The 12,119-nt window shown below is 58.6% G+C and overlaps 2 protein-coding genes across 6 annotated transcripts in view; both read right to left on the bottom strand.

Moving 5' to 3' along the window:
• Slc27a1 (solute carrier family 27 member 1) overlaps positions 1 to 12,119 on the bottom strand; it is a 31,246-nt gene that overhangs the window by 9,435 nt on the left and 9,692 nt on the right. For 4 of the 5 annotated variants that reach the window (XM_048342542.1, XM_048342541.1, XM_048342544.1 and 1 more), the window contains 6 exons: positions 11,861 to 12,070; positions 10,993 to 11,119; positions 10,771 to 10,908; positions 10,296 to 10,460; positions 9,985 to 10,131; positions 7,630 to 8,845 (listed from right to left, as the gene is read on the bottom strand). In XM_048342542.1, coding sequence (XP_048198499.1) covers positions 8,688 to 8,845; positions 9,985 to 10,131; positions 10,296 to 10,460; positions 10,771 to 10,908; positions 10,993 to 11,119; positions 11,861 to 12,070 — 945 coding nt within the window. In that variant the 3' untranslated portion in view covers positions 7,630 to 8,687. Of the gene's footprint in view, positions 1 to 7,629; positions 8,846 to 9,984; positions 10,132 to 10,295; positions 10,461 to 10,770; positions 10,909 to 10,992; positions 11,120 to 11,860; positions 12,071 to 12,119 lie in introns of those variants that run through there. The other variant, XR_007210421.1, reaches the window with a different exon arrangement.
• Pgls (6-phosphogluconolactonase) lies at positions 1,437 to 6,818 on the bottom strand. Its single transcript, XM_048342547.1, has 5 exons — positions 6,490 to 6,818; positions 6,034 to 6,141; positions 4,951 to 5,052; positions 3,692 to 3,832; positions 1,437 to 1,679 (listed from the first exon to the last, which is right to left on the bottom strand). The coding sequence occupies exons 1-5, from the start codon at positions 6,781 to 6,783 to the stop codon at positions 1,542 to 1,544; spliced, it is 783 nt and encodes a 260-aa protein (XP_048198504.1). The 5' UTR covers positions 6,784 to 6,818; the 3' UTR covers positions 1,437 to 1,541.

Below are 12,119 nucleotides of genomic sequence, written 5' to 3'. Positions count from 1 at the left end.
GCAGCTTCCACTAGCACCCTCCTGCACCTGGGCCTCCTCTGCACAGTGTCAGGTCAGCTGCCCCATGGGTGCCAGCCCCAGACGCTGTACCTGTGCTCCCGGGCTGGCTCGGCCCTGTGTGTGCAGGGCCCAGGAGTAGGAGGGAGCCGTGTCTCCACCCTGTGCTCTCCGCAGAGTAGGCCAGCAGCGAGCTCAGGCTGCACAATGGCCCCAAGGTGCGGGCGCGGGGGGGGGGGGGAGCAGGCCCCCAAGACCTCTGGCCGTTTGCTAGGTAGAAGCCCAGGTGGGCAGCCAGGTATCCACCGACTATGGTGGGCCCTGGGTTTTCCTTAGTCTCCTTTTCTTCTAGTGTTGTGGGCATCATCACTGGGCATAAGTAGCCACCCTGGGCCATGAGGCAGGCTAGGTGCCCAGCGTATATCAAGAATGTCCCCTCCCGGGATGACCCTGCTCCCATCTCACCCTCACTTGCCACCCCCCCCCCAATGCAGGGTGGGGCTCTGCCACCTGCTGCTGCCCAAGTCCCAGCTGGGCTGTTGGCCTTCCACTGGCCCTGGTGTTCAGCCCACTTCCTCCCCTAGGAGCCCAAGGGGCGGGTGAAGGAAACTTAATTCTGGTTTCAGCTTCGCCCACCCTGCACAACTGCCTCCACCTGGGAGTTTCAATTCCCACCGTGGCCCCACTGGGGCTCCACTGGGCCGGTGAGCACCTCGGGACAGCCTGGGCTGCAAGCTGTGCCCTGGAGCCCCAGAGCTGAGCAGGCCACCACCGGTGAGCCTGGAGGAGCACAGCACTGGAGCATGCAGAGCAGACATGTCTATGTGTGGACAGTGCCAGGGGAGGAGCCTTGCTGTTTCCTTGCAGTGACTCTCTTCCTCCTCCTCCCAGTGATGGACTGTGGGGACAACACCTGGAGCATTGGCAGCCACCTTGGGCTCAAGAGACATTTCGCGTGTTGTGGGGCTGAACTACGTCCCCCATCGGAGCCCTGGACCCCATCTGGAATAAGGCCTTAGCCACGGCATCAAGGAGGCAGAGGTGAAATTGCCCCTGGGTGGGGAGGCTCTGAGGGCAGGACAGTGTCCCAGGAGGGGGAAGAAGAGGTGGGCACTAGGATGGTGAGTCTGCAGGCCCCGGGGAGCAGTCTTGGAAGCCAGGAGGCACAGAAGGGACCCTCTGGCCAAGTCCATGCCTGGCCCCAGGCCCCCACCCATGCACAGAGGATGGAACCCAAGCCGTTCCTACATGGGGAAGGTGCTCATCACTGAGCTGCACTAGCCTCAAAATAATCCTCTTGATCACCAATGCCAGGCACTTGGCGCCCCAGGAAACCCAGGGAGCCTCCATACATGCTAAGCAGAGGCCAGGGCAATGAGACGCGCACAGCCAGATCCCTGGCCTGCTGCCAATCACGAGCACCACACAGCAGAGCAGGGTCTCCTCAGCAAAGCTCCTTTTAATGCAGTGCTCCACACACCGTGGCCTGTGCCCGGCCGCCAGTGGGGCCAGGGACCAGCAGGGCCCAGCCCAGAGGTTGAGTGCTACAAGGCGGAATGCTTCTCGAAGGGCACCGTCAGCAGGCGTGCGGCCGCCTCGTCCAGGAACCAGCGCAGCTGCCCTGTGTGTGGCCGCACCAGCGCGGCCGGGAGCGGGTTCTCCTCCTGCTCCTCCAGGATGCGCTGCGGGGGGGCGGGGGGGTGGAAGACGGTGTGTGAGGACCCCCACTGACACCCAGGGTCCCCACACTGAGCACCCAACACCTGGGGACCCCACACCAAGCACTCTTGGCACCCAAGGACCCCACACCGAGCACCCGACACCGGAGGACCCCACACTGAGCACCTGACACCCAGGGATCCCACACTAAGCACCCATGATACCCAGGGACCCCACACCAAGCACTCTTGGCACCCAAGGACCCCACACCGAGCACCCGACACCGGAGGACCCCACACTGAGCACTTGACACCCAGGGATCCCACACTAAGCACCCATGATACCCAGGGACCCCACACCAAGCACTCCTGATACCCAGGGACCCCACACCAAGCACCCCTGATACCCAGGGACCCTACACCAAGCACCCTTGACACCCAAGGACCCAACACCAAGTGCCCCGACACCCGAGGACCCACATTGAGCATCCCTGACACCTGAGGACTCCACACCGAGCACCCTTGACACCTGAGGACCCCACACCGAGCACCTGACACCCAATATTCTTGAGATATAGATAGAGACAGTACTGAGAATGGACCAGCTAACAACCTGAGGACCCCACACTGAGCACCCATGATACTTGGGGACCCCACACCAAGTGCTCTTGACACCCAGGGATGCCACACCAAGAGCCCCTGACACCCAGGGACCCCACACCAAGTACCCCATACTGAGCACCTGACACCCAGAGATCCCACATGGAGCACCCCTGACACCTGAGAACCCCACACTGTGCACCTGACACCAAGCGATGCCACACCAAGCATCCCTGACACCTGGAGACCCCACACCAAGTACTGTTGACACCCAAGGACCTCCCACTGTGCGCACCTGACACCAGGGACCCACCCCCAGGACCTCCCACTGAGTGCCCGAGGACCCCACGACACCTGAGGACCCACAGAGATCAGGGAAGGGTGGCATTGGCTGAGTGACCCTTCGTTCAAATGCCACCAAAGGAACAACTCCCTGACTCTGGGCCATTTGCATATGTAAATGAGATGCCCAGGACAGGCCCACAGGCCAGGTAACATTGTAACACTGTGAATAAATGTGTGCAAGACACAGTTCACACCTATGCTCAGCAAGAGCTCAAATGTTTTGGATTTTGGATTTGCCCAGAGACAAATCAAACTTCTGTGAGTTGATGGTATTTGGAGAAAGCATTCTTATTTATAATAAAAAACCTATTTAAGCAGTTCATCAACTTCTGATTGGATATGTGTGTGAGTCTGGGAGCCTGAATTCAGGGCCTGGGCACTGTCTCCAAGCTTTTTGGCTGAAGACTAGTGCTTTAGCACTTGAGCCACAGTGCCACTTCCAGCTTTTTGGTGGTTAATTGGAAATAAAAAAAAATCTTATGGACATTGCTGCCCAGGCTGGCTTCAAACTGTGATCCTCAGATCTCATCATCCTGAGTAGCTAGGATGACAGGGGTGAGCCACTGGTGCCCACACCTCTTCTGATTATTTCTCCTAATTCTTCCTACATTTACATTATTGACCTTCTAGTTCTAGAAAAGAGGGCTTGTTCCCTACTTTTTTTTTTGGCCAGTTCTGGGGCTTGAACTCAGGGCCTGAGCACTGTCCTTGGCTTCTTTTTGCTCAAGGCTAGCACCCTGCCACTTGAGCCACAGCGCCATTTCTGGCTTTTTCTATGTATGTGGTGCTGAGGAATCAAACCCAGGGCTTCATGTATGCGAGGTGAGCATTCTACCACTAGGCCACATTCCCAGCCCCTCCCTACTTCATTTTTTAAAACACCTTTGATGCTATGAGTTTGCCTCTGGGTGCCACTTTGGCCTCATCTCAATAACTCTGCTTTCTTGTTGTGAATTCCTAAGTAGCCCATAACCATGGCTTTCATTTTCCTTCAACCCAAGAGCTACTAACGAATCTTTCCATACATCCCCCAGAGTGGTGCTGGGGCCATATCCTACCCAGTTGCCCCCAATAGGACCTCCAGCCATTACCTTCAGGACAGCTGCCTTGCCTTCTCCAGTGGCCACAAAGATTACAGTCCGAGCAGCATTGAGCACTGGCAGCGTGAGGGTCACACGCTGGGGCGGTGGCTTTGGGGAATCACTGATGGGGGCCACAATCTTGTCTCGCTCCTGAGGGGACAGGACAAGACCAGGTCACTTGTTTCTCCAGGGCTGGGGGTGTGATGGGGTCTTACATGGGTGAGGCAAGCATTTGCCAATGAGTTGCACTCAGCCCATGTCCACATTTGTGGGTTTTTTTTGTTGTTTTGCATTTGCACTTAACATCTCAAGCTCACTTGGTTGGTGCACTAGCATGTGAGCCAAGCCTCCAGCCTAGCCTTTTGTGTGTGTCTGCTAGTTCTTGGGTTTGAACTCAGGGACTGGGTGCTACCCGAGCTTACTTTGCTCAAGGTTATTAGCACTCTACCACTTCAGCCACAGCTCCACTTAGTTTTTTGGGTAGTTTAGTGGAGTCTCACAGACTTTCCTGCCTTAGGCTGGCTTTGAACCACCATCCCCAGATTTCACCCTTCTGAGTGGCTAGGATTACAGACCTAAGCCACCAGTGCCTGACTTGTCCCTGAGCTCTTTTGCTCAAAGCTGGCACTGTGCTATTTAAGCCACAGCTCCACTTCTGACTTTTTTGGAAGTTAATTGGAGATAAGACTCTCATGGAGCCGGGTCCCAGGAGCTCATGACCTAGCTACACAGGAGACTGACATCTGAGGATTCTAGTTCAAAGCCAGCCCAGGCACAAAAGTCCCCATGAGTCTCATATCTCTAATTAACCACTCAAAAACTGGTAGTGGCTCTGTGGCTCAAGTGGTAGAGTCTTCAACACAAAGAGGCCCTCAGGGAAAGCACCCAGGCCAAGCCCCACAACAACAACAACAACAAAAAAGTCTTATGGACTTCCCTACTTGCAATGGCTTTGAACCTTGGTCCTAAGATCTCAGCCTCCTGAAGAGCTGGAGCTTACAGACGTGAGCCACTGACACCCTGCCAGCCCAGCCTTTTGCTGGTTATTTTTCAGATGGGATGTTGAGGATCTTCAAGCCTGGGCTGTCTGGCTTCAAAGCAAAACCCTCCACATCTCAGCCTTCTGAGTGGTTAGGACTACAGGCATGCACTGCTGGCATCTGGTTTCATATTCATGTGTTAAGATGGGTAAATGGAGGCTCAGAAGGCTGAGTGGGTAGTGGCCAAGGCTGGGGACATGGACTGCAAGATTGGTATCTGGTTCTCACTTGCAGGAGGGGGTGGCCCGGGAAGAGAGAGCAGGTATGGCCATCAGGGCCCACGCCCAGGAGCAGCAGGTCAAACACTGGAATGGCGTCGTCTTGGAAGGCCTGGTGGGGAAGAGAAGATGTCAACACGTCCAAGCGAAGGACTGACAGGACACAGGGACAGCTGTACGTTTGGATCCTCAGGCTCTTACAGCTCCCATTGGACTGGTGCCTAAGCAGAGCACATGCACCTGTCACAGTTCCCCCAAGGGTGTGTGTGCCTGGGAGTCCTGCCCTGTTACTGCCCTAAGGAAGACCAAGGCCTTCAGGGGCACCAAGGGTAGGGGACCCTGAGCCCTCTGGCCACAGGCAAATAACCAGACACAAGTGCTTGCCATGTGATTCTCATAGCAGACTGACTTCTCCCTGCATTGATAAATTGTGTGTGGCCTGAAATAATGTTATAAATATCCAAATGGCCCAACAGCAAAAACAGGTCCTCACTGCTGAGGGAGTGCACATGCAGGTTCTATGCCCCTGGAGTCAATTCCTCTCATGGGTTCTGTAGTTGTCACAGGACAAATGGACATTTTTGTGTTGTTTTTTTTTGGGGGGGGGGGATGCGAGGAGGGGGTGCTAGTCCTGGAGCTTGAATTCAGTGGCTGAGTGTTGTCCCTGCGGTTTATTTGCTCAAGGTTGACTTGAGCCACAGCTCCACTTCTGCTTTTTTTTTTTTTTTTTTAACTTGAGATAAGAGTCTCATGGACTTTCCTGACCAAGCTGGCTTTGAACCATGATCCCAGATCTCAGCCTCCTGAGTAGATTATAGGTGTGAGCCACCGGTGCCGGTTAAACTTTTGTATTTTTGAAGCAAGGACTGGCTGCAGCCCTGCTGCTCTGCCTCAGCCCCGCACGTGCTGGGGTCATAGGCGCATCCAGCAAACCGGCTTCTCATCTGTCTATGTCAGGGGCTGCAGACCGGGAATGAGGAGCTACAAGACTGAGGACCTAAGGCGCGGCCAGCAGTGGTGGGGGGCAGTTTCCAGGGTGACCGCAGGCCCGAGCCCAGCCCTGCCCAGCATGGCCCGGCCAGGCCTGCCCCACCTGTCTCAGCTTGGCTGCGTAGTCCTCGGCGGCCGCCTCGAGCGGCAGCGCGGGGTCGATGCTGAGCACCTGGCTGTCGGGGACGGGCAGTTTGGAGAGCAGGTGCGTCTGTGCGGGCGGGGGAACAATGTCACCGGCGATGCCACCGCGAAGATCTCCCCACGGAGCTCCCGGGAAAGCCCGCCGCCGCTCCCACGTACGGACGGCAGGGAGGGCCGTGGCTCCTCCGTGCCTCAGTTTCCCTGTTTGTGAGACAGGACGTCCAGATCCGTAGGGACCTGAGCCCGAGCCCCCGACAACCACCCCGGGGGCATGGGGGCGGCCCGAAGGCCGCGGGGCAGAGTTGCGCGCCCGGGCTGGGGCGCAGCCCCCGCCTGGCCCCGGCGTGACCCCGCGCGGCTCCGGCGTGACCCCGCGCCGCCCCGGCGTGACCCCGCGCGACCCCCGCGCGCTCACCCGGTACAGCCCGAACGTGCTCTCGGGATGCTCGAAGGGCACCAGGCGCTCGTCGCAGAAGCCCAGCGTCCAGCGCGCGAGGCGAGCGGGCCCGGCGGCGGCGGCGGCGGCGGCGGCGGGCAGGTCGCGGGCCAGCATGGAGACCAGGCTGCCGCCCGATAGGCCGAGCGCGAAGCGGCCGCGGGCCCCATCCAGGCAGCTCGCGGCCCGCTGCGCCACCAGCTGCGCCAGCGACGCGCTCAGTTCCTGCGGGCTGGAGAAAACGGAGATGAGGCCCGGGGCGGGCGCGGCCATGGCAGCGGCGGAAGGCGCGGGGAGGTGGCAGTGCGCCTGCGCGCGGTTCCAGGCGGACTCCCGGTGCGCGTGCGCAGTGCGAGCGACGAAGCCGGGCCGCAGTGGGGCAGCGGGCCCGTGTTACAAGGCAAAGTTTTTCCAGGTCGGGGAGGCGGAGCCCGGGCTGTCGCTCTCCCCCGGGGGTGTCGGGGAGGACCCAGGAGAGATGGTTCGGGGTTTACGGAAGGAGGGAAGTTTGAAGCTTCCACATGGTGTGCGTGATTGCGGGCCGCTCGTGGGGCTTGAACTCAGGGCCTGAGCGCCGTCCTCAGCTCTTCCGCCCACAGCTGGCGCTTTACCAGTGAGCCACAGCTCACCTCTGGCCTTGCTGGCTTAGTGGAGGTAAGTCTCACGGTGCCCGGCGCCCCCTGGTTCAAGCCTGTCATCCTGGCTACTCAGGAGGCTGAGAACTGAGGATCACAGAAGCCAGCCTGGGCAGGAAAGTCCCCTTGAGGCTCTTATCTCCCAAAAAGTAAAAAATGGAGCTGTGACTCAAGTGGTAGAGCACTAGCCTTGAGCAAGAAAGCGCTCAGGGTCAGTGCTCAGGCCCTGAATTCAAGCTCAAAGACCAGCACACAAACAACACACACACACACACACACACACACACACACACACGCTGCTATGGCTTTGGGTTAGCAAGCTTAAGTGAAGCAGGGCTTGGGTGAAGACCCTGGTCCCCAGAACCTGCCCTAGAGAGTGGATGGACCATGCACACTTCTGGAAGTCCAAGTGCCCAAGGCCACCATCATGTTCCTCTCTGGATGGCACAAACCAGCAGAGACAGATGAGACATGAACCACTAGCCCTGGCAGGTGCCAGCTGGCAGCATTTATTTCTGAAAACCACGGGATTGGGAGGTCCTGCTGTGGTGGCTTCAGAGGCCGTGCAGACATTGGCTGCTGACCTCACCACGTCCTCATTGCCCCCCCCCACCTGCACTAGACAGAGCAGTGCTGGCCACACCAGCCTGCCCCAGTGCTGTGCTTGACAGGCCACCAGAACCCATGGGCCATCTAGGCCATCGTGGGAGAGGGGACTTTCCTGCCACCACCCACAGCTCAGGGGCTTAGCCATCAGCTGAAAGCTAGTGGGGACGTCCAGCGAGGGCTTCCAGGGGGCCGAGAGGCTGTGCCACACACCCCGAAGCCCTGTGGCACACACTGTCCCTGAAACTTCCAGGCTGGTGGGAACACATAGGGGGCAGCTGTAGTCTCCACGGCCCTGCTGTCACAGCACAGTCAATTCCAGAAGCTTCTAGGACATCGGAAGAGGAAGGTGGGTGGAGAGACCCATCAGAGACAGCAAAGTGCAAAAGGTGAGACCAGGTCCAGATGGTGGCAGCATGGCTGTGTCTGGGAGCCCATGCCTGCGGAGGCCAGGACAGGAGGGTCTGGAGTTCCAGGCCTCCAGCCTCTGCTACGCAGCCAGACTCTGTCTCAAGGAAAAAAAAAAAAAAAGAGGAAAGAATGAAAAGAGAAAAATGAGAAATATTTCCAGTTTTTCTGGAGGCGGTAGCCAGGGTCTCCTATGATTCCCACCTAACCCCTGGCATGCTGGGCACCACTGCCTGCAATGGGCAGGAGTCCAAGTCTGGTTCGAGGCCACAGTGGCTACAAGGTTGGTGCCCAGCAGCCTGAGGCTGCATGGGGCTCATAAGGCACAGGGAGGTGGTGGGAACCCCTATGGTCCCCAAGGGAAAGGCAACCTCTGGTGCCAGGATGCATGAAGGCTGCAGCTCTGGGTAGGATGGACAGAGGGCACCGAGGGAGGTGGAGAGAGACAGAGGGGCAGGGAGGACATTGGATTCCAGTGGTGTTGCCAGGTGTGGGGTTGGTCAGGTCAGCATCCCGGCAGCAGGGCCATCACAGGGCGAAGGCACCCGAGCAGAGGCGGCTATACACCCCCTCATCCAGGGGCAGGTAGTGGCCCTGCTTCAGGTCCAGGAAGAAGAGCTGGTCTGAGGTCTGGCGTGGGTCAAAGCCCTCTTGCTGTAGTCGTGTCTTCTGGATCTTGAAGGTGCCTGGGTGGGGGAGGACAAGAGAAGGAGGGGGCTATGTGCACCTCCTGCCATTCCCAGCCCCTCCGGGTAGGAGGACTCTGCCTCCTCCCCAGGCTGCCTTCCCAAGGCCTCCTGGTGCTTAGGCCCAGCTGGGGGGCCTCCTCTGCATAGCCTTTCCCCACTCTCCACACATTCCTCCTGCACATAACTGAGCATGGCTGTGTCTCACACACTGGACCAGAGTTTAGCCACTTACAATCTGTGGGCCAAATTTGGCCCTCCACTTGTGCCCATCAGTGAAGTTTTATTGGTACACATCCATGCCCATTCATTTACACGCTGGCCGTGACTGGGTTTATGCTACCATGGCAGACTGTGACTGGTCAACCTGCCAACATCCACTACTGTGACCTTTAAGAAAACATCTGGGGCTGGGAATATGGCCTAGTGGCAAGAGTGCTTGCCTGGGTTCAATTCCTCAGCACCACATATATAGAAAATGGCCAGAAGTGGCGCTGTGGCTCAAGTGGCAGAGTGCTAGCCTTGAGCAAAAAGAAGCCAGGGGGCTGGGAATATGGCCTAGTGGCAAGTGTGCTTGCCTCATATACATGAAGCCCTGGGTTCAATTCCCCAGCACCACATATATAGAAAATGGCCAGAAGTGGCGCTGTGGCTCAAGTGGTAGAGTGCTAGCCTTGAGCAAAAAGAAGCCAGGGACAGTGCTCAGACCCTGAGTACAAGGCCCAAGACTGGCAAAAAAAAAAAAAAAAAAAAAAAGAAGCCAGGGACAGTGCAGGACTGGCAAAAAAGAAAAAAAGAAAACATCTGCATGGTGTGGCAGGAAAGTACAAATGATATAGCAAAATAAGACCCTAAAAGGCAAGTTTGTGCCAAAATAAAGGGTTTCTCTCCCACCAAGGGCCCTGTGCCAAGCCCAACCAAGCATGTCCCTTGGGGAAGACTTAGGAAGGGACAGATGCTGTGTGGCAAGAAGACTTGGGGTGATAGGAAGACAATGCCCAGGGCTGGATTGGATGTAAAAGAACCTCTCCTATAATGTCAGAGAGGCCCAGCAGCGCCCCCTGCCCTCCCCACGGTGTCCCCTGCCCATGGTCCGCACCGCCCAGCCTGGTCACACTACAGAAGTGGCTGGAACGTACCTGTGGTGTCCACCTGGGGCAGCAGGCGCAAGAAGATGGGCCGGGCGTAGGGCGCCAGAACCTTCTGTAGCTCCTGGTACATGGCGTCCGGGTTCAGCTGCCCATGGGGGTCTGCGATGGCGGCCATGCCTGCTTTCCCCTCCACGCCTACAGACAGAGGCCAGCTGAGAGTCTCCTCCTCGGCCTCCACTCCCGCCTCTGCTCCCCTCCTCTTCATCAGCTTCCTGTAGGAGGTATGCACCGGCGCCACACCTGCCCCCTGGACCAGGCTCCCTGGGCTCCTGCACCCAGGCTGCCCCAGCCCCACATGCCTGGCACAGCCACTCCATACACGGCCACATCTGTCTGCCCCAGCAGGCGGCTTAGCACCCCCTCCACTTCCGTGGTGGACACGTTCTCTCCTCGCCAGCGGAAGGTGTCCCCGCTGCGGTCCCGAAAGTACATGTAGCCCAGGTCGTCCATCACCAGCACGTCACCTGTGGGGGCAAGCCGTAGGACGCGGGGGTGAGGGTGGGCTGTGGGTGTGGGGGGTGTACTGTGGAGCATAGAGGGTGAGGGCGGGCTGTGGGTGTGGGGGGTGTACTGTGGAGCATAGAGGGTGAGGGCAGGCTGTGGGGATGGGGGGTAAGGGTGGACCGTGGGTGTGGAGGGTGTGCTATGGGGCATGGGGGGGTGAGGGCAGGCCGTGGGTTGCAGGGTAAGGGCAGGTTGTGGGAGGTGAGGGCGGATCGTGGGGCACGGGGCTGAGGTGGGGCCCCACAGGCCACAGCCAAACAGGCTGCCCACCTGAGAGGTAGGCGCTGTCGCCCTTGCGGAACACGCTGTGCGCGATCTTCTTGCCCGTGGCGCTCTCACTGACATAGCCATCAAAGCGGCGCAGAGGGTCCTGCTGGTTGATCTGGCCCACAAGGAGGCCGGGCTCCCCTGGGGAGGACGGAGGGTGGGCTTAGGCCAGAGAGGAGCAAGTCCTCCCCCTCCCCCTCCCTGTGGGTAGGCGGCTCTGCTTACCGGGCTGGCATGGGATGCACAGGCCCTGGGCATCGCGCAGTGGTTCCATTGTCTCTTCATTCACCTTCACCAGCCGGATAGGGTACACGTGGGTCAGAATACGGCTGTTGAAGCCACAGGAGCCAACCTGGCAGGGCAACAAGTCTGTGAGAAGCCAGATGTGGGGTGGGTGTCCTCATGCCAGCCCTGTCCTTCTTGCCCCCAGCACCCCTCTGCTCCATGACCTTGGCAGTGCTGAGTGTAGCCTGCCCTTTTTCTCCCTCTGTATGTGTGTGCTTGTGCATGTGCGTGCGCATGCCAGTCCTGGCTTGAACTCCAGGCCTGAGCACTATCCCTGAGCTTTTGCACTCAAGGCTGGAGCTCTACCACTTTAAGCCACAGTGCCATTTCTGACTTTTTGATGGTTAGTTATAGACAAAACTCTCTCACAGACTCTTCTGTCCAGGCTGGCTTTGAACCTCTATCTTCAGATCTCAGCTCCCTGAATAGGATTACAGATGTGAGCCACCAACGCCAGGCTCAGCAGCCAGCCCTTCCCAGGAGCCACACATGGGCATCTGCTGCCTTGCCAAACCCAGCACAAGGATGTTGAGCCCTGGCTGGCCCCACAAAGCCCACTCGGCCTGCCAGTATCCCCTGGACTGGTGAGCGGGGAGGGAGAGCACTTAGGGTGGCGGGTGTCCGCCTCCCATCATTAACCTGGCACTCCTGGGTTGTGTGGAAGTGTGAGGCAGGGTGGCCAGAAGGACTCGCATCCTCTGCCTGGCACCTGGAGAAGTGCCCTGAGCTCCTGCCGTGCCTGTGTTGCCGGCCAGGCCCCAACACCAGTCCTGGCGTTTCCAGGGCCGGTATCTCCCCCATCCCACACCTTGCCATCCATGTTGGCCATGCTGCAGTTGCACTCTGTGGCACCATAGAACTCGCCGATCTGCGGCACGCCGAAGCGCTGTGCAAACTCCTCCCAGATGGCTGGACGCAGCCCATTGCCCATGGCCAGGCGCACACGGTGCTGCCGCTCAGCCTCGCATACTGGCTGCTTCAGCAGGTAGCGGCAGATCTCCCCGATGTATTGCACCACCTGTGTGGGAAGCAGGGGTCCGGGAGTGTTGGGAGTGGGGGAGAGAGGG

Source organism: Perognathus longimembris, chromosome 3 (assembly GCF_023159225.1).
Source record: "Perognathus longimembris pacificus isolate PPM17 chromosome 3, ASM2315922v1, whole genome shotgun sequence".
NCBI lineage: Eukaryota > Metazoa > Chordata > Mammalia > Rodentia > Heteromyidae > Perognathus > Perognathus longimembris.
Note: the sequence above shows the minus strand (reverse complement) of the source record. Positions and strands in the feature narration are given on the sequence as shown.

Bases quoted from the DNA above. Each gene is read 5' to 3' on its own strand.
- Pgls (XM_048342547.1), bottom strand. From the start codon at position 6,783: ATGGCCGCGCCCGCCCCGGGCCTCATCTCCGTTTTCTCCAGCCCGCAG. The intron at 5,053-6,033 runs GTGGGGCAGGCC...CTTCCCCACCAG, and splicing joins ACGCAGCCAAGCTGAGACAG to GCCTTCCAAGACGACGCCAT. The intron at 1,680-3,691 runs GTAATGGCTGGA...GCCCCCCCGCAG, and splicing joins GCAAGGCAGCTGTCCTGAAG to CGCATCCTGGAGGAGCAGGA.